This window comes from Pinus tabuliformis, chromosome 7, assembly GCF_031772625.1.
Source record: "Pinus tabuliformis cultivar Carrire ecotype Pingquan chromosome 7, CPIR1, whole genome shotgun sequence".
Classification (NCBI taxonomy): Eukaryota; Viridiplantae; Streptophyta; class Pinopsida; order Pinales; family Pinaceae; genus Pinus; species Pinus tabuliformis.
The window spans coordinates 96,017,462-96,039,054 of NC_142293.1; the positions used below are offsets into that span (position 1 = coordinate 96,017,462).

The window sequence follows — 21,593 nt, forward strand, 5'->3', positions numbered from 1 at the left end:
CATTCCTCCGCAATGATCATCATGTTCCTCCCTTGTCACGAGCATTTGCACCTTCTGCCATAAGGTCACAAACAACCCCAACAAGCTCTGCAACAGTCAATGGTCCTTGCCTCTCCATACAAGGCCTCATCGTAGACATCCATGGTAAGATCCTCCATCGCATTGGCAAACTGATTTTTCCCTTCCTTGCACATGGCCCATCTTCCAAAAGCTCAAATGAAACACAAGTATAAGTACTTACTTCATCATGAGGCTCCTCCATGTGAGTATCCTCATCCACCAATGTCTGCAAACTGCACGATCCTGGTCCAACTTGAACAATTTCAAGTTCATCCTCCATCGTTGTCATATCTGCAACATCCTCAAACATCACAACTTCCTCTTCCTTATCATCGCAATCTGCAACTTTCTCCTTATCATGAATGAAAGCTATGAACTGCTCTTTCTCAAGAGTTAGCCATTCCAGCTTCTTCCGAAGCAAGTTCTTCCTTATCTTCAACTCCTTGAGTTCTGCATCAAATAAGTCTACTTTTCCTGCAAGTCAATAGGCTTCACCTCTATTCATGTCAGAGATCCCTTCCTTGACCAAAGCACGAAGAGCATCCCTCGTTTTGAACAAGTCCTTGCTCAATTCTACAATTCTTTGTTCCAAATCACTTGATTCTTCAAGTAGACTTCCTTCAGATTGACTTGGCCCCGATGTGTGCCCCTGCCATTCTTCAAAGGTCATAATCCCTGCAAAACCCATTTTCTGCAAAATGGACATCCTCCTTGATTCTCTGAATCAAGTTTCTGCTCCTTGTCAGGAAGTGCAACAAGATCAACTTCAACTCCTTCTCTGAATCATCAAAGCCCACGAAATACGGAGCTCTGATACCATCTGTCACGAAGTGATAGTGGGATCAGTGTCTCTTCAAATCTTCAACGAAGCCCTGCAGAAAATCAAGGGCTCCGATACCATCTATCACGCCCCTACCCTGGCAGTACTCTTCCAACCGCACGATGGGGGGTGTGGCACCACCATCCACTTTCTTTCTAACAATACTTGTAAGTGTGGACTACGCCTACTTTCTATACTTAGAGTTTATTTTTCAACTTTTCTAAGTATATATTCACATACACAGCGGAAACATTCAATTATTCATCTTTATCGTTATTACCATTTACACATATGCACAATGGATATTTTAATGGGAGGGGCAACTCCCTGAAATATGAGTATGCCCGATGATAATAACAATACTTTACAAAGTATACAATTTTACAGTGTTTGCAGGAAACCCCAAGTTTCCTTGGTACAATTTCTGTGACAACCGTGCAACCCGACCTACACTGTTCGGTCTACCCAAACCACCGTTCGGAGTGCCCACCGGTTCTACCGTCCGTCGCAACTCGTTCACCGTTGCATTGTCAGCGCGTCGTTCACCATTTCACCGAACGCCGTCGTTTGCCCTCGGCTCGTTCAGCCAAATGCCCTCAACTCGTTCAGGAGGACGCCCTCGCTCGTTCACTCGTTCAGGCCGGCGCCCTCGCACGCCTTCGCCCGTTCCGTCATTCAGATCGACCTCGCCCGTTTAGTCGTTCAGACCGACGCCCTCGCACGCCCTTGCCCGAATGCCTTCGCACGACTTAGCTCGAACGCCTTCAAATGACCTCGCCAGTTCAGTCGTTTAGACAAACACCCTCGCACACCCTCGCCCGTTTGGTCGTTCAGGCTGATGCCCTCGCATGCCCTCGCTCAAACACCTTCGCATGACCTGCGGTTCCGTTTTCTGTGTTTGTTGTGGCTCTGTGCTTCGGCCCAAGAGTCCGCCTGCACTTCACCAAATTTCAGTCTTCCCAAGTAGCTCGCCCTCCTAGCTCGCATGAACACTTGGAAACTTCGCTTGAATGATTTTTGCCACCATTCCAATGCTCTACTTATATGGCGGTTGGCCCATCGGTTGGGGCGTCGACTCACCAAGTTGACCACCGTTTCGTCTAACTCGCCCCTTTGTCACGTTGGCCCATGGTGTGGGTGCCCATGTGCAAGACTACCCCTATATATAAACTCGCCAATACTCTCGACACTTTGTCATTTTTCAAGATGATTTTCGCGTCACATGTTGGCTCGTCTCCTCCGTTCGGTTAGCTTGTCGCAACGTGCAAGCGTGCCCCAACTTGCCGGTTACCTCCCAGCTCGTCACTCGCCCGTCGTGCGCCCTTCGCTTGTTTCCTCCATCGTTCAACCCAACTCGTAGCACCGTGCGAGCGTGCCTAAACTCACCAGTTGCCCCAGCTCGTCACCTGCTCGCTCGTCGTGCGCCCTTCCCCAAACGTACCGTGACTCATGGGCCTTACACTTATGGTGACAGTGAAATCTTGTAGTTTACTCATGATTGTAACGAGGGTCCCACTCTCATTTAGGTGAAATAGCGCTAAGCAAATTGCACATTATTTGATGAGACAATAACAATGTCATTAATTTATATATGCAATGACTTAATTCATCACCTAAACATTAGGTACAAATCATATGAATAATATTCAAACTACATATCTCCGAGCCCAAGGACATGCTTGCCACCTCATGGGCACTCACTTTATAAGATAAACTTTCATGACGCAACGCACTTATGTATTACATAATTTATAATTATAAAGTGCCCACTCACATTTTTCTTATCTTGCCACTAGAGTCAAATCCCGTAATTTTCGGCTTAAACCATTCAAAGAGATATAATTCATAATGATCAAGTCCATGGTCACATCATTGTCATAGATTTTTCCTTAACCAATAAGGTCAATTCCTTTTTTTGGTCTACTTAACATTTTTTTACCCCAGTAAGTTCAAATATTTTTCTCTTTAATGCACTCTATTCTAGAATAGAATATTTTTCTTGGGCCAGTTGCTTTTTCCTTTGTTTTAACATTATTTTACTTTTCTCTTTAATGTCACTCTATTCTAGATTCTAGAATATAATATTTTTCTTGGGCCAATTACTTTTTCATGGTTTGAACAATTCATTTGAGGAACAATTTGAGGACTTCTCTTTTTGAACCAGTGCTTTGCATCATAACTTTGAACAACTCTTTTGTGATGGAAAGAGAAGGGGCTCTGGCTGGAAAGTGAGATGTTTCTTCCTTCTTTTTATGTATGGTATAGATTACCTTCTCTGTATTTTCCCTGAGCAGTCACATTAAATGAGGAATGAGGAATTTTCATGGTTGCATCTTGATTTTGAATAAATCCTTTGTGAGGGAAAGTATGAAAGAGAGAAGACTCTTCCTTCATATATAGTACACATAACCTAATCTTCCTTTTAATTGTGGCCCATGTGAATGGGAATCTTAATGGGTTGGCATGCATATCTCCTTTTGAATTAATAATGGTAGGTGGTCAATATTTTAATAAAAATGTGATATGCAACTGCCAAGTTTCAGTGGTGAATATTTAATTGAATGTGATACGCACCTGCCTAGTCGTGTACATTTTGTCTTTGTTATCCATATCTTCATATGCAGTGTGGGCATGTATTAAGTGTTTTCTAAATCAACGGCAAAGGTTCTCCATATAGACAGGTCCGTTTTTATGGCCCAGTAGATACCGAGATTTAACTAGTCAATAATGGACAACAACAATTACAATATTCGTTGTTTGGTGGTTGTTTATTTGGTCACTATATTTAAAATACGTGTATCAATGGAGTTCGAATACCCAACCGCCCATGTGACCAACAGACAATCACTCACGTTAACTTGCAAGAAACCAGCTGGAAAGAAGCAAATAGATTGTTTATTTTTTAATAAAATTCAACGGTCAGTGTAGGATCGTGCAAGCTTCTTTGAAGGAACGCAGAAATTCTCTGGCAAAATAAATATATGTAAATAAATATATTTATGCTGCCCATTTGCAAAAGATCCCAAAGCAAAAACAGTATTCATCTGGAAAAACTTCCGAGTTGTGTGTAAGCTGATATCGAAGTTCAAGACAGCTCGAAAAGAGCCCAAAGCAAAACCAGTGTTGAACTGGGAAAACTTCCACAGCAATCAGTGAAAGCCAATATCGAAATTCAGAACAACTGGAGGAAAAATTACCAGAAGTTGATGATGTTGTCATATCTCGAATCATTTGGTGTAGAAGATCACCTCCTTCGGAGGATGGATATGTTTAATTGCAGGAAGGTATACAGTAGATTTGATGGTCTGGTCGAGGGCCTTATTCCAAAAGTTCAGGAGCTCTTTTTGCTGGAACAACGAAAGCCCAGAAAACAGCAAAATCCCATCTATGAGCAGTTCCTGAACATCCTCAATAATGGCGTTGCATTGGTGAAAAAGTGTGAGAAAACCAGCCGTTTTAACGTTTTCCAGAAACTCAGATATGCTTCTCAAATCCACCAGCTGGAGAAGGAGATTCTTGACTTGGTTCAGTACCAGATGCCTGTCCAATTAAGTCTTGATGTTACGAATCTTGTAACAGAGATAAAGCGCATTCGCCAACTGAGCGACCAGTCCATGGATGAGAGAATGGTAAATGAAGCAATCGTGGCCAAGCTCACCAATGATCCACTGAAGAATGCCATGATGCTACAACAAATGGGTTCAGATGATATGCTTGATGGAGATTTGGAAGAAACTCCTGCGTGTAGTTATAATGGCTCGGTGAAGTCTGATTTTATCGTAGGGCTTGAGGAAAATATTTGGAATTTGAAGAGAATTCTGCTCCGGAGAGATGTGTCCGTGGTTGGGGTGCAAGGTATGGGGGGCGTCGGCAAAACGACTATGGCGTTGGCCCTTTCCGATGACCAAGAAATCAAAGGTGATTGGGGTTTTCATTATTCTAACATTTTAAGAAATTAAAGGTTTTTGAGGTTTTCATTTATTCGAATCGTTTTGATCTCCTGAAAGAGTACTAAAAAGTGTGATTTCTAGCTTGTTTTTTTCGTCTTTCATTTTAATTGGTGCGATGATATTTGGTTTAAACTTTCAGCTTTCAGCATATTGTAAAATACAATATGCTTCCGGGTGTAGCTTAATGACGCACCCCAACCACAGATGGGTGTCGCTGGTTCTAAGTTTTGGTTCCACTGTCCTTTCTTTCGGTCATTTTTTGGACTTGCCTGCAGCTGCATATGTATTTAGCCTCGAGTTTTTCGATTACTCTGTTTGCTTTTGATGATATGTGTTGCTAGAAAGCCTGCTTCTTGTCCACTTTTCTGTTTTCTCTTACTGCCATATGAAATTTGTTGTATTAACTTACGCAGATGCATCCAACTGCCAGGGCTAAGCTGTAGCTTAAGGTTGCAAAACTCGAAGATACAAATCCTGACTTTCAATATCTCATGTCTCTATGTCTTATGAATTCTAGGTATGCATTCTCAAGTCTGAGACCCGGCTTTTGATGGGTTCGTGCTATTGTCCATGTTTAATTCACTCAATGCACCGTCTAGATTCAAAGTTGAATGGACACAATACATACACACAAATACTTGATGGGTTAACCCACCTCACCTGAACAGTAAAACACACCTTGATTTGCGCGGTGCTTTTAAAAGGGACGCAATTACAATTGTAAGCCATGGCTACAGCAAATATTCCTTTTCCCTACCTCCATAGTTGCCGCATACAATCATTTTGTTTTAGTTCACAGTGTTTTCTCTGGGAAACCAGATGAGCTGAACATTGAATGGATTTTCCGTCTACATATGGCTCTTTTCAGTCTAGAAACTTATGGCTCGTGGGATGTAAAATTAGTTGGTGATAAAGAGTACTGTCAAGGCAATTGTTGGGACATAGCTGGTTCAAACCTAGAGTAGCTTAGTATTTATGTAGGCTGCATGCCGGGCAGAGTACCCATAAAAGTTATAGCGATCTTGAACGTAATTAACCCTTGTCACTTGTGTAAGAACCTGTCCTAGTTACTCATTCAACTAAATTTAGGAAAAAGAAAACAAGCGGATACAAATATAAAAAAAGAAATGCAGAATTTATTAATTCTAGTTGATATTTTAGAAAATCTTAGTCTTTTTAGTACATATCAGCCTACATACCGCAGAAAGATTTGTAGTAATACCCCGAATCTCGAAAGAACAGTTTACCAGCGAAGTTATAAGGCTATGTAACCAAGTCCAAACTTCCTTACCAAATGGACACTACCAAAACAAGATCAACATCTTCTTTCTCACAGTAGCTGTAATTTTCATTCCCGAGTATTCTTATATGAAGCCTCTTTTAAAGCTGAAAACGTCCTGTATAGCAAGGACCAGGCTAGGAGTCTAATTTTGAAGGAAACCTGGAATATTTTGTGCCGTTTATGCTTGTCATCATTGAAATTACAATTCCTATAGTTATAGGACTCGGTCGAGTCTTCTGGGAACTCCCATATTCAAGATGGCTTGACAAACCAAACAAAAAAAAAGAGAAGAAAAAAGTTAAGCCAAACCAACATCTGAAAGTCTTGGCTAAATTGATGTGAGCGGTAGCCCCTTAATATCGTAAGAAATTTGTTAATTTAACCATTCTTTATGAGGCATGGGTCATGCTTAACGACTTACTTTGCCCAGATGATAAAAAAATGATATGTCATGTGTTGGACTGTGGAAGCTCTGTAGTTGCTTAAACTAAACAATCAAGAGAACTCTACATGAATAGTTCACAACGCAAGACACTTCATAAGGCATTGTAATTGGTGTAGCAAAGCTACTTCACAAGGCATTGTAATTGGTGTAGCAAGATAAGTGGGTTTGAATGTTGGAAAAGCTACATGGTTAAGTGCACTTTGAGTGAGAGGAGTCTCTGGGATGGGTGACTTCAGGGGAAGTCTTGCTTATCAGATGTGATGAATGCCAAGTGTGCTATTCAATACAACAAGAAATTGAGTCATTTGACGAATGCTCACGAGATATTGGTCATGTTTTATGACATGTGAGATATATTGGACTGCAGAAGCCCCTTAGTTCTTAAGCTGGTTAAGCTTGTGTAACTTGTTAAGTTTGACTGTGAACTCAGGAGAGGTTGGTAAGATTTGCCTGTACTTGTCAAGTTGGTAATGAAAACCAACATGGCTATTGCTTTTGGGAAAGTATCCTATGTGTTTTACTAAATGACCCAATTGTTGCCGATGTTTCTTTTGATTTTAAAGAGTATTTTACCAAATGACCCAATTGTCGCTGATGTTTCTTTTGATTTTAATTTTTTTTAAATAGAAATTATGGTTCAGCTTGGGTGCCATTTAATTCTATTATATGTTACCCATGAACACAGGTTTATTGAGAAGTTTAAGATTAAGAAAATCGGATTCTAATGGGAACAAGCTTTGTTTTGGTTGCCATCTCTATCTCTTGTGGCTACATGTAACTTGGGACATGCAGAAATTATGTGTGGATTTCAATGTCAATCTCTTTAGTGATAGTGAAACTAAACTTATTCTCGTTCAGATCTTGGATTTGATCTAAGCAATTGTCTCTTTATGAATGCCAGGTGCTTTCCGAAACAATATCATTTTCATCACAGTGTCACAGTCCCCAAACCTGAAGGTAATTTTAGAGACTATGTGGGAGAAGATTGTTCGCAGGAAGAAACCTGTTTTTCAGAGTGTGGAGGATGCACACAGACAGCTGCAGCAGCAGCTGCTGAGGCAAGCTAAGCCAACTCTGGTGGTGTTGGATGATGTCTGGTCTAGGGCAAATTTGGAAAACTTGATATTTGAAGGTGAAGGTTATAAAACCCTTGTAACAACCCGAATTCGTTCTATCATACCCACAGCCACCTCTACCCAGATTTATGAATTGCCGGTGCTGGATGATGCCAATGCTCAGTCCCTCTTTTGCTTCTGGGCTTTTGGACAGAAATCAATTCCAACAGATGCAGATGAACATCTAGTCAAGCAGGTCTGCCTCCTACAGTACTGGAATGTTCTTTATAATTTATATGCAATATATTATTGTACTAATTTTGGTGAGAGTCTGGCTGAGTTTAGGGATTTCAATATTCGCCATTACACTAAATGCTGTTCACTACAAGCTATTATGATATTGGCATATCCCTATAATTGGATTTCTTCAGTAGAATCAGTTTTTCCTAAAAAGCTATACATTCATCTTCATAAGCAACAAAACAAAACCTGTAAATGGGCATTTAATCTTATTTGGCATGATATTCATGCTTTCAAGAACAAAAGAATCCACATATAGTATTTCCACTTATTGTTATTGATGTATGAATCACAGGTGCAAGCAGAATGCAAAGGCCTGCCACTCGCGCTGAAGGTGATCGGAAGCTCTTTGCGTGGTGAAAGTCGCCCAGTGTGGGAGAGTGCTAAGAACAAGCTCCTGAATGGGGAGTCAATATCAGATTATCATAAAGAAGGACTTCTTAGATGCTTGGAGAGCAGTATTGATGTCCTGGATGAGGAAGTACGGGAGTGCTTCTTAGACCTGGGGTCCTTTCCAGAGGATAGGAAAATATCTGTGGATGCATTATTGGACATCTGGGTTTATGTGCGAAAGATGGAGTGGCACGATGCTTTTGTTATCTTATTGGAACTCGCTAGTAGGAATCTGTTAAACCTAACAAGCAATCTCAGGAGTTGTGCAATCAATTATGGAAGTACCTCGGAGCTCTACTTTTCTCAACATGATGTAATGCGAGACTTGGCCCTATATTTGGCATCCCGAGACTGGATTGTGAACAGGAAGAGGTTGTTTATGCCTAAAAAGGAGGATGGATTGCCAGGGAAATGGGAGCTACTCAAAGACCAAGCTTTTGATGCGCAAGTTGTTTCAATTCACACAGGTGGGTTCATTCTTACCAAAGTTTAATTAACAAAAGGGCATAGACAGACACTACTCTCATGGACCTAGACTAGAAACACCAGAGAACATGGCTAAGGATTATCATATGGGACTCATTTATCATCAAATGATTATGTTTTGAGTATTTTCTCTGACTGCATCTATCCAGTCACCAATTTCTTTAAAATTTTCAGCTAATTCTTTTACCTTTATATCATAATTTGCTATATACCCAAAATTGCATATGAACTCAGTCACCAATTTCTTTAAAATTTTCAGCTAATTCTTTTACCTTTATATCATAATTTGTTATATACCCAAAATTGCATATGAACTAGTTAATAATGTATCCTGGATGCTTTTCTACCAGAGTTTACCTTTTCGCTACTTAGGAGTGCAAGATTTTGTTGATCATTCCATATTATTTCACTTGCAATATTTTGAGTAAATCCCAAGATTTTGTGTGTTTGTCATCCGAGGACTCCTCTATGTAAATTTCTAGGTGCTGGCTGTTAATATCGAAAGATCTTAGTAAAGATATGTAATGATTTCATAATTTTTTCGATAATCTAAAAGTTTCTAAATAAACTTCGCATTTGTGGTTTACCAATGTAGGTGCAATGGAAGAGGATCAGTGGTGCGAGATGAATTTTCGACAAGCAGAGGCCTTGGTTTTAAATTTTTCTGCGGGCAGCTACTTTCTTCCTTCGTTTTTAAGTTCTATGACAAAGCTTAAAGTCCTCATAGTACTCAATTATGGATCAAAGAGAGCCACAGTAAACGGATTACCGTCGCCATCTTCTCTTCCACAGCTTAAGACCATTCGCTTGGAGAGGTTGAATGTGCCCTCACTTCAAGAGCAGAGCAAACTCTTTCAGAACTTAGAAAAACTCTCGTTGAGCTTATGTGAAGGACTTGGAAATATGTCCAGGTTTAACACCACCCAGTCCAGCCTAAAGCTTCCCATAATGCTAGATTTTAACTTGGACCACTGCTGTGATTTGGACGAGTTGCCCTCTGATATTTGCGACATGTCTTCAGTGGTAAACTGGTCTATCACCAACTGTCACCTTCTTCAAAAGTTACCTGATGACATGGAAAAGCTTAGCTCTTTAAGAATGTTACGGCTATCTGCATGTCTAGGCTTGAAAGAGCTACCAGCTTCCCTTGGGAAACTTGGGAAGCTTGAATATCTGGACATTTCGCTGTGTGAGTGCTTAAAGGAACTTCCCGAGGAAATAGGACAACTAAAGAAACTCCAAGTACTTGACATGAGAGAGTGCTCTCGTTTGAGGAAGCTACCTAAATCAGTGGAAGGCATGAAATCTCTGAGGCATGTTATCTGCGATGAGAAGATTGGGCAGCAATGGTTGCGTGTCAAGAGCTCTGTTCTCAACGACCTTAAAGTTGAAATTGTGGATGCACATTTCAGCTTGGATTGGCTCGATGGTTGATATCTAGCCCAGACAGGATGCAGGTGCAACTAGACTGGTAAGAAATGAAGACATAGATCTAATTTTTGCTTATTATAAATACCTGGTTCTCATGTGTCAACAATGTTTACTAACAAACTGACAATATTTCTTTACGAACTTTCCAGCAATTCGCCTGCATTCATGACGAGGACATAGTGCGGTCAATACCATTTCCGATATTAGCATTTGCTGAAGCATTCCAATTACCAGTACGCTCTCTAAGCTTTCTCTACGGCAGACGCCCTCCGGTGACAGCATGGCTTTTTGAATCTTTACTAGCGTGTTTATGGTTTTGTGCGGTGTGTGTGCGCACTTTATTTTGAATAAGTACACTTTATTTTAAGACTATAAGAATTATGCACGTAGGTTTGACGTATGTGTGGAGTCCTAGGTATTGAGAAGTTACCAAGCTTATCAGAAGTCCTTGGCCTCCATGAATGTAAATGGTGATTTCCTTTAGAATGTCTTGGTTTATATTGTATTTGCAATGACACTAGTAGTTTAATGCGATGACACTATATTTTATATCTTGGTTTATATTGTATTTGCAATGACACTAGTAGTTTAATGCGATGACACTATATTTTATATCTTGGTTTATATTTAAATGTGTTTGTTTTTTTCCTTCATAAATTTTAATATTTACGTTTCTCAAGGTTTTATTGAATTCTTTCTTATTGATTACCGTTACTTTTACTAAGTTACTTTACTATAGTTTTTATTGTTGTATTTTTTTAAATGCATTTATATTTAATTTATACATAAATTATTTTAATAATAATAATAATAATAGAAGATCATAATTTAGTCAAATTTATTATTTTTTTAAATATCTAGAACTTGAGATGTAATAAATTTATATGGTTAGGAATGGTGTTACATGCTACTTTAAATGTATTTATGTTAATTGATATATTAATTTTTTTTAATTATTTAATGATTATATTGATAATTTAAAGTAAAACTATATTTTAGATAGTTATTATAGATGCTTATTGTTGTTTACTATCTCTTTAATTTATAGGGATGTCCTCGTTTTAATAATAGTAAAATGGTTGAGAATCATCTCAAAGATAGTTATGTTTTTTTAGTTTGTTTCTTAATTAAATTAAAAAATGTCATGTTTATATGTGTTATTGGCAGTGTTATTGTTGTTTACTATCTCTTTAATTTATATGGATGTTCTTGTTTTAGTAGTAGTAAAATGGTTGAGAATCATCTCAAAGATTGTTATGTTTTTTTGGGTTTGTTTCTTAATTAAATTAGAAAATGTCATGTTTATATGTGTTATTTGCAGTGAAAAGGTTGAGAATCATTTTAAGATAGTTACACTGTTTTTGTTTTTTAATTAAATTAAAAAAATGTCATTGAATTTTTATTGATTATTGTTAATTTACTATATTTTTATGGTTGATTTTTTAAAATGCATTTATATTTAATTTATACATTAATTACTTTAAATTATAATCTTTTATTATTATTAGTCAATTTTTATCATTTTTTAAATATCTAAAATTTGAGATGTATCATGAGATACTGTTTTGATGCTTACTATTAGTGATTTAATTTATATTGCTTTGTTAGTTATGTTTTGATGCTTATTATGAATTGATGGCTATTGTTGTTTACTATCCCCTTAATTCATATGGATGTCATAGTTTTAATAGTAGTAAAAGGGTTAAGAATAATCTCAAAGATAGTTATGTTCTTTATGTTTCTCAATTAAAATAAAAAATATCGTGTCTATAGGTGCACTCAAAGGGTTGAGAATCATTTTAAAGATAATTATGTTTTTCTTGTTTTTTAATTAAATTAAAAAATGTCATGTCTATAGCTTTTATTGAATTTTTATTGATTATTGTTACTTTACTATGTTTTTACAGTTGTATTTGTTTTAAATGCATGTATATTTAATTTATACATCAATTATTTTTATAATAATAATACTAATAAAAGATTATAATTTAGTAGACTTTTATCATATTTTTAAATATCTAGAACACGAGATATAATAAATCATAGTTAAGAATAGTATTCCATGTTACTTTATATATATAATGATCATATTGATAATTTAAAATAAAATTATAATTTAGTTAGCTATATTTTGATACTTACTATGAATTGATGTCTATTGTTGTTCACTATCTCTTTAATTTATATGGATATCCTAGTTTTAATAGTAGTAAAATGGTTGAGAATCATCTCAAAGATCTTTTATGGTCTTTTTGTTTTTGGATTAAATTAAAAAATGTCATGTCTATAGGTGTTATTTGTAGTAAAAAAGTTGAGATCATTTTAAGATACACGGTTTTTGTTTTTAGTAAAATTAAAAAAATGTCATGTTTATAGATTTTATTGAATTCTTATTGATTAAGGTTACTTTACTATTGTTGCATTTTTTTTAAATGCATTTATATTTACTTTATACATTAATTATTTTTATAATAATAATAAAAGATTATAATTTAGTCCACTTTTATCTTTTTTTGAATATCGAGAATTTGAGATGTATAATGACAGTGTTTTGATGCTTACTATTAGTGATTTAATTGATGTTGCTTTGTTAGTTATGTTTTGATGCTTATTATGAATTGATGCCTATTGTTGTTCACTCTCTCTTTAATTTATATGGATGCACTAGTTTTAATAATAGTAAAATGGTTGAGAATCATCTCAAAAATAGTTATGTTCTTTTTGTTTCTTAATTAAATTAAAAAAGTGGTGTCTATATTGAGAATCATTTTAAGATGGTTATATTGTTTTTGTTTTTTAATTAAATTATTTGATGCTTACTATTAGTGATTTAATTTATGTTGCTTTGTCAGTTGTGTTTTGATGCTTATTATGAATTGATGCCTATTGTTGTTCACTCTCTTTAATTTATATGGATGCACTAGTTTTAATAGTAGTAAAATGGTTGAGAATCATCTCAAAGATAGTTATGTTCTTTTTGTTTCTTAATTAAATTAAAAAAGTGGTGTCTATAGGTGTTATTTGCCGTCAAAAGGTTGAGAATCATTTTAAGATAGTTATATTGTTTTTGTTTTTTTAATTAAATTAAAAAAATGTCATGTGTATAGGTTTTATTGAATTCTTATTGATTATTGTTAATTTACTATAGGTTTTATTGAATTCTTATTGATTACTGTTACTTTACTATGTTTTTATTGTTGCATTTTTTAAATGCATTCTTATTATAATTTAGTCAACTTTTATCATTTTATGAAATATCGAGAATTTGAGATGTATCATGAGATGATGTTTTGATGCTTATTATTAGTGAATTAATTTATGTTGCTTTGTTAGTTATTTAAATACACTTATTGAGTCATATGGTTGTGCTAACCTCACTTTGATATTCTAGAACATTTTTAATAGTAGTCCCATACTAAATGTTGAGATTTATCTAGAAGTAGGTATTCCTTTATAATTTATGAGGCTTTGTTGGTTATATAAATAAATGGAGTTCAATCATGTTATTTCTGGGAATTGAACATTGGTATGGAGGATACTAATCATTCCTCAAGCTAGATAAACCGAATGAATTTTCTTCATATTTGTTATTTTGTGAAGTTACATCAATTTAGTTGAGACTTTGTATTTTTTGTTTGAAAATCCTAGTCGTGATTCGGATTGGATCGTTATATTGGTTGTAATCCATCTCGATGCTTTGAGAGTAAAAAAACAAAGGAATCAATGATACTGGGATCATTTTTGCCAATGAGACTTAGTTTGGCAAAATAGGGTTTGAAATCTTCTAGGAGCATTTTGAAGTATCAAACAACATTTTTTGGAGGCAAAATTTTGACGCAAAAGACCTACGTCTTTGTTTTTTTATATTCTACATAGGCCTTTCCAACGACGCAAGAATTGTATCAATTAGAGCCCATATGCGAAACTTATGCCACTTTGAAGTTGACCTTTATGTTTTCACCACCATAATTTATGAGGATGCCACACCAACTTCTATTATTCATGGAAAAGGGGCTAGACATGTGATTATGATGTAAAAAACTTTAGAAGAGTCCATATTGTAATTTTGGTTAAAAGTTGATATAGTCAAATCTAACCACTAGTAGGCTATTGGGCTGTGTTATAACCTGGCCACTAGGAGGAAAATGGGTCTTATTCTTTCGAGTGCATTCGTTCCATAACTGAGTAAAAATAGCCACATGATAAGAGATAGAACACACACAGATGAATTGTGCATTGTAGCAACCCAGACACACAAACCATGTTCTTTTTGTTTCTTAATTAAATTAAAAAAGTGGTGGCTATAGGTGTTATTTGCCATCAAAAGGTTGAGAATCATTTTAAGATAGTTATATTGTTTTTGTTTTTAATTAAATTATTTGATGTTTACTATTAGTGATTTAATTTATGTTGCTTTGTTAGTTATGAATTGATGCCTATTGTTGTTCACTATCTCTTTAATTTATATGGATACACTAGTTTTAATAGTAGTAAAATGGTTGAGAATCATCTCAAAGATAGTTATGTTCTTTTTGTTTCTTAATTAAATAAAAAAAGTGGTGTCTATAGGTGTTATTTGCCGTCAAAAGGTTGAGAATCATTTTAAGATAGTTATATTGTTTTTGTTCTTTAATTAAATTTTAAAAATGTCATGTTTGTAGGTTTTATTGAATTCTTATTGATTATTGTTAATTTACTATAGGTTTTATTGAATTCTTACTGATTACTGTTACTTTATTATGTTTTTATTGTTGTATTTTTTAAATGCATTTATATTTAATTTATACATTAATTATTTTTATAATAATAATAATAATAATAAAATATTATAATTTAGTCAACTTTTATCATTTTTTGAAATATCGAGAATCTGAGATTTATCATGAGATGATGTTTTGATGCTTACTATTAGTGAATTAATTTATATTTGCTTTGTTAGTTATTTAAATACACTTATTGAGTCATATGGTTGTGCTAACCTCCCTTCAATATTCTAGAACATTTTTAATAGTAGTCCCGTATTAAAGGTTGAGATTTATCTAAAAGTAGGTATGCATTTATAATTTATGAAGCTTTGTTGGCTATGTAAATAATTGGAGTTCAATCATGTTATTTCTGGGAATTGAACATTGGTATGGAGGATACTAATCATTCCTCAAGCTAGATAAACTGAATGAATTTTCTTCATATTTGTTATTTTGTGAAGTTACATCAATTTAATTGAGACTTTGTATTTTTTGTTTAAAATTCCTAGTTGTGATTTGGATTGGATCGTTATATTGGTTGTAATCCATTTCGATGCTTTCAGAGTGTAAAAAAACAAAGGAATCAACGACACTGGGATCATTTTTGCCAATGAGACCTAGTTTAGCAAAATAGGGTTTGAAATCTTCTAGGAGCATTTTGAAGTATCAAACAACATTTTTTGGGGGCAAAACTTTGACGCAAAAGTCCCACATATTTGTCTTTTTATATTCTACATAGGCCTTTCCAACGACGCAAGAATTACATCAATTAGAGCCCATATGCGAAACTTATGCCACTTTGAAGTTGACCTTTACGTTTTCACCACCATAATTTATGAGGATGCCACACCAACCTCTATTATTCATGGAAAAGGGGCTAGCGATGTTATTATGATGTAAAAAACTCTAAAAGAGTCCATATTGTAATTCTGGTTGAAAGTTGATATGGTCAAATCTAACCACTAGTAAGCTATTGCGCTGTGTTATAACCAGGCCACTAAGAGGAAAAGGGGTCCTATTCTTTCGAGTGCATTCATTCCATAATTGAGTAAAAATAGCCACGGGGGATAAGAGATAGAACACACAGAGATGAATTGTGCATTGTAGCAACCCAGACACACAAACCATGTTTCTTTATATTCAACCATATTTTCATTCAGAACAAAAGTGGAGTGGGTTCACCTTCTAGTTGGGTTTTTCTCCCGAAAGAATTTACCAAAGACTATTTTGTGTCAAAATATGTATTATTAACAATAAATATACAGATAAAAAAATTTATTAAAATTTTACAAGTGTAAAATTTCAGATTTTAAAAACAATTCTATTAGATCTGTTGTGACGAACTATCCACGACAATTTACGGATCAATAATTTTAAGTTGTTTACATAAATTCAATAGTTATATTCTTTTTATTGTTACTATAAGCATGACTTAGTTAAAAATTGAGTGAAAGCTATTTTAAGTCAATAGTGGTCGTTTTTAGGCTTGTGGTGTTGTGCATATATATTTTGATGTAATGAAACCTTTAAATAAGCGTGAAAATTCCAAATTGTGTGTGTAATATTTACGCTGATGTTGTTGGTTAATTATTTATTTAATAAGTTGTGTTTGTTCCTCACTTGTATCAAAGTGAAATTTTATTTCATTATTGGTAGGGAATGAGGTTTTTGATTCAAGTCAAAGCAATGTTGGTGTTTGTATGCATTGGTAAAAGAAGAAATGGACATGGTAAGTGTATTCCTAAGAAATCTTGAAGGTAATAACAACACTAAAAAATGGTTCTTTTATAGTGGAATTGAAATTTGTTTTTCAATTTTTCTCAATGGTTCATAGGCTTTGAGATCTGTGACCATCATGTCCATGGAATATTTATACTAGACAGATCCGCTTGAAGGGATCAACTTCCTTATGGTTTAACAGCAAACCCTAACCTAGAGGGTGTTGAGGGAATTGAAATCGTGACCTCTCAATAGCAAGGGTGCTTTAACAATGGAAACTTGACCAATTAAGCCAACCCTCAAGGCAAAAATTTGTTTTTCAACTACATGTAAACTATGTACAATTGTAGGCCCTGGTTTAGGCACATGTACCCTTGCTAAATTATTGGTAAACTATAGAGATAAACCTATATGATATGGGCATGTCATATTTTAGAATACCTTGCTTATAAACTTTGAGGGAGGGTAGGACTAAAATAATTACCCTAAGTAAAGTTTAAAAGAGGTAATATTAGGATAGACTTGGCTTAGTGAAAGAGTCAATAAGTGAAATGTGTTTTTCAATATGTAAACTATGTACAATTGTAGGACTTGGTTTAGGTACATTAACTATTTGATAAATTATTTGTAAACTATGGAGATAAACCTATATGATAGGGACATGTCATATTTTAGTATCAAATTTGAGGGAGGGTAGGACTAAGATAATTAACCCAAGTAAAGTTTAAAAGAGGTAATATTAGGATAGAATTGACTCAGTAAAAGAGTCAATAAGTGAAATGTGTTTAAGGCCAATAATAGTGGTTTTGAGACCCCTTGTTTTGGTAGCTAGTGGTAGTGTGTGTAGAAATTACGATGTAGATTTGCAATTGCTTGTGAAGTTCTAATCAAAATCACAAGACATAAACCTACTCCACTGCTCTGTAGACATTAATTCACAATTTAGAACAAAAATCTTAGAGACGCAATAAGAAATCACACACGTGCAAATAGTATTTTTCCCGAGGAAAGAAAACTGCTAAAAACCCTAATGCCTTCTTGCATTAATCTTATGAATAGAGATGTATTATAGTGGTTTTGCTCAATTCAACACAACCTACAAGTGCATAACCTATGTTATAGACATTTTTGTGCCTGACAGCTTTGAGCATGAAATGTCCATAATCCAAGGGATCCAAAGTCCCTAAAAGTGTTGTTCCTGCCCCTAAAGGAACAAGGTCAACCAATGACAGCTTCTCCCAGAAGTTCTCCACCAAAAACTACTCAGAATTAGTCAAATCAGGATCAATTCAAGTGCTCCACTAGCTGCCTGCGTTGCAAAGCACCCCAGTACACTAGCTAGGTGCATTGCAACGCACCTAAATGCACTACCAGGGTGCGCTGAGCGAGAAATGCCAAATGGCAGTGTCATTCCGCGAGGTGTACAGACAATGGAAGCTTCCAGAATCTTCCTCAATGACACTTGCCTCACTGAGTTCGACCAAGGATGAGTAAGAGGCTCTCAGCCTCCAAGTGGAAGCAAGAACTGACAGAGAGAAGCCACAAGTCAAAACATAAGCTGACTCATCCTCTCTGCTTACATCTATATATGGATCCCTCATCCCAGAGATCCAGAGGCTGGAATTTTGTACTTTGCAGAGAATTGCTGTTGGTTTTGAGATTGAGATTAGTGCATTGGGTGATTTATGCTTTGTTAGAGGTGAGGAAGGGATTCCTTTGCTGGGAGGTAGATGCTGGATCGGGACTCACTTGGTTGTATCTCCTCTTGGATCTTCTTATCATATCAATAAAACTATTTGAGTTTCTCCTACATGCTTGTGTATCAGTGATGTTTTGTTATATTTGCATGTTTAGCTTAACTCTGATCCTAAGCTATTTATGAATGTAAATCTATGTCTTTTGTGTAGTTTTCCTCTTCTGTGATCTTGCAGGAACTTGGTGAAGCTGGGTGAGTAAGGGAGCAGGTAGCGGGAAGCAAACAAAGAGGAGAGCGATTGGATCAACAAACTAACGCAAGACACAGGTTAGTTACATCCTTCATCTTCGTTTACATTTCATAAAGAAGAATACGAAAGTAGTTTTCCTTGTTTGTTGCTAAGGCACTGTCACACCTTAGAGTGGGATAGGGGCGTTCTGAATAGATACTTTTCCCAACAACAAAATGGCGACTCCGCTGGGGAACGTATCTAGTTAGTTTATTTGTGTTTCTATTGTTGTTCTTCTCATAAACTTAGGAGTGGAGAATCGAACTGCATTTGCCATTTACAAATGCAAAGTAGAGATCTGCTACTTTAGTCCATTCACTGGCCCTGTTTATGATCTGAACAACTGATCCACAAATGCTCTAATTGCCCTTTGCGATAGCTCTTAGACCTCCTTTAAATCATCCCTCTAATTGTACCTTATTGATAGCTTTTATCCGGCCAAAAACCATAGATTAAACTGCAAACCGTGACCCAGAACCCAGAGAAAATTCTCGTTTCTGCTTCAGCGCAGGCTCTGTGAAGAGGTTCTTCATTTCAACGCAGGTCCCGAGAGGGCTACCTGCGCTGCAATTCAGTTTCTCTGTGCAACAGGTGTGCTGATCAGCGTTTGCCCTGTGCACCTGTGGTTCTTTGCTTCATTTTGTTCAGTTTTATCTCTGATTTTTGCAGCCTGTTATCAGTGTGTGTACCTATCTGAAAACCCCTTTTCTTTGCCTTAATTCCGCCTCAATTGTATAAAAGAAACTGTACTTGTTTTTGTGTATTTGTTACATCATTTGCAGTTTCCCATTACAAAAGTAAACTAGTCATACTGTCACCCTTAGATCTAGACCTGTCGTAAGTGTCGTTTTGATCTTAGGAGTAAGTTTGTTCGCTGTTGACAGTTGATTACGCTTTTACTTTTGTCTTTTGGTTTGAATTTGTGAATTTCTAGTGTCGAAATAAGTGTTTACTTCAAAATCATGAAGTGTTGTAATCGTCTTTTTGATTTCAAAAAGAAGCTTGTTTGTGTTTTCACTTGAAATCGAATTCAAATTTGTACAACAACTTTCTTTTTAGGCATCAATATTAAGAAAGTGAAAAACAAATACATGCATATGTGCATTTGCATTTTGACAGTTTGTATGGCTTGATTTAGGAAAAGTGCATTTACAGTGTGCTCTTTGCTCTTTGAGAAAAGATTGTGTCTTTATTTTCCCATTGTAGCTAGGATTTTCATTGTTGAAAAGAGATAAAAGCTTGCTTATCATATTTAGACTACATTTAGGAATTACATCTACATCTCGTGGTGATCCAAAAAGGCAAACTTCTAAGAAATATCAACCTAAAATAAATTGAATGAACTTAACAACGCTTTGTAACTTAACGCACAACATAGAGGTCTAGGCTAGAGACGTGTTCCGGCCTCGTAAAGCCTGGTAACTGTTGTCCTCACTGTTGGTTGGGTGATTCCTCCACTGTGAGACGATAAGTGCCAGTACGGATTGTGCTCTCACGTACCGTCGAGTATATATTGGGAGACCCCTATAGGCATAAAACCTTTATCCATAGGAAGCCGTGTCGGCCGCCCTACTGATCGCAATGCACTGAACACAGCATTCGGAAAGATTGACCGCCCATACCCTAAAAAGTATTCTGCGGTTTTGCGATTGGTTTGGCACACCCTCTACCTAGATCTCCAGAGCAGTCCCTTTCGTTCCTTTTCAAACTCCTTAACGGAAAAGGTCCATCTGAGCACTTGTCACTTCAGGCTCATTAAAAATCGAAGGAGACTAGAGTCATCTTTTGTTTTTTCTCGACTCTTAAAAATTGAAAAAACAAGTTGTGTCAAAGCGTCTAAAATTTATTTTAAACGGAATAATCATCACCTTTCCCTCGTTGATCTTCGAAGTTAGTCTCTCTTCATCACAAGTTCTTGTAGAATCGCTAGGAAATCTCTTGGATAGACTAGATATGTCTGAACAACCATCAACATCCAGGACTGTGTCATCCGATGCAGCAGTGGCAGAGCCTCCTGCTGCTACTTCAACGATGTTCGATGGCATACCAACTGTCCCGGCAAGTTATCAACAACAAGCCGGAGTCCAATCGGGGACTGTTTCGACGACATGGTCAGTTCCTATTTCTTCATCCGGATTATCATCTGGTATTTCTTATGTTGAAACTCAACAAGTTGATCCAATGTGTCTTCAAAGGCCAATCTACCCTTTAAGTATTGGATTTCCACCATATGGAGGGCAGTATGCCTTTTCATTGTTCCTTCCCGGAGAACAACCATATGGGAGTTTACAACAAAGTTCAGGTCAAACTGGAATTAAATCCAGCGGTTGGGTACCAATACTGCCTCAGCAACCAAGGGTTGTATATTCAATGCAACCGGTCCACCCTGTGTCAAATATTCCCACTATACCTGCTATGGTGACTGCATCGCAAGTACAAGCGTTACCTGTTGTATGTCAACCCCAAGTTTCTCAGGTTGCAATACAACAGCCTCTTGTCTCAACGACTCAATCACAACCTCAGGTTAGTGCCTCTTTATCTGGAGTGACTCAGGCTCAGACAAGTACTATGAATCCTCATCTTGGTCGATCATCCAGTATTGGACAACAACAAATGGTCCAACAACTAGGGCTGGTTCAATCTCAACAACCGCCATTCCAGCAATCATATCAAGGACCTGAGCAACAAGTCTTTGTAAGTAATGGGCAACCGCATTTCCAAAGCGGTTATCAACAACCATATTATAATGATTATGCCCATCAACCTTGTCAAAGTTGCCAACATCAAATACATTATGCTGGTATGCAAAGACCCATTGCTCAGGCGATTCCATCTTATCCTGGGTATGCTTCGCCTAACCTGAAACAACAGTTGCCCTTTGTAGCAACTCTAGAATTACCAGATCTAAACCGGCTGACGAAT

General features: G+C 36.3%; 1 protein-coding gene across 1 annotated transcript; it reads left to right on the top strand.

Annotated features, from left to right (window-relative positions):
• The first annotated feature begins 3,860 nt into the window (after nucleotides 1–3,860).
• Nucleotides 3,861–10,773, top strand: LOC149245441 (putative disease resistance protein At5g47280). Its single transcript, XM_089457757.1, has 5 exons — nucleotides 3,861–4,798; nucleotides 7,459–7,868; nucleotides 8,208–8,772; nucleotides 9,387–10,262; nucleotides 10,372–10,773. The coding sequence occupies exons 1-4, from the start codon at nucleotides 4,087–4,089 to the stop codon at nucleotides 10,223–10,225; spliced, it is 2,526 nt and encodes an 841-aa protein (XP_089313883.1). The 5' UTR covers nucleotides 3,861–4,086; the 3' UTR covers nucleotides 10,226–10,262; nucleotides 10,372–10,773.
• Nucleotides 10,774–21,593: the final 10,820 nt, after the last annotated feature.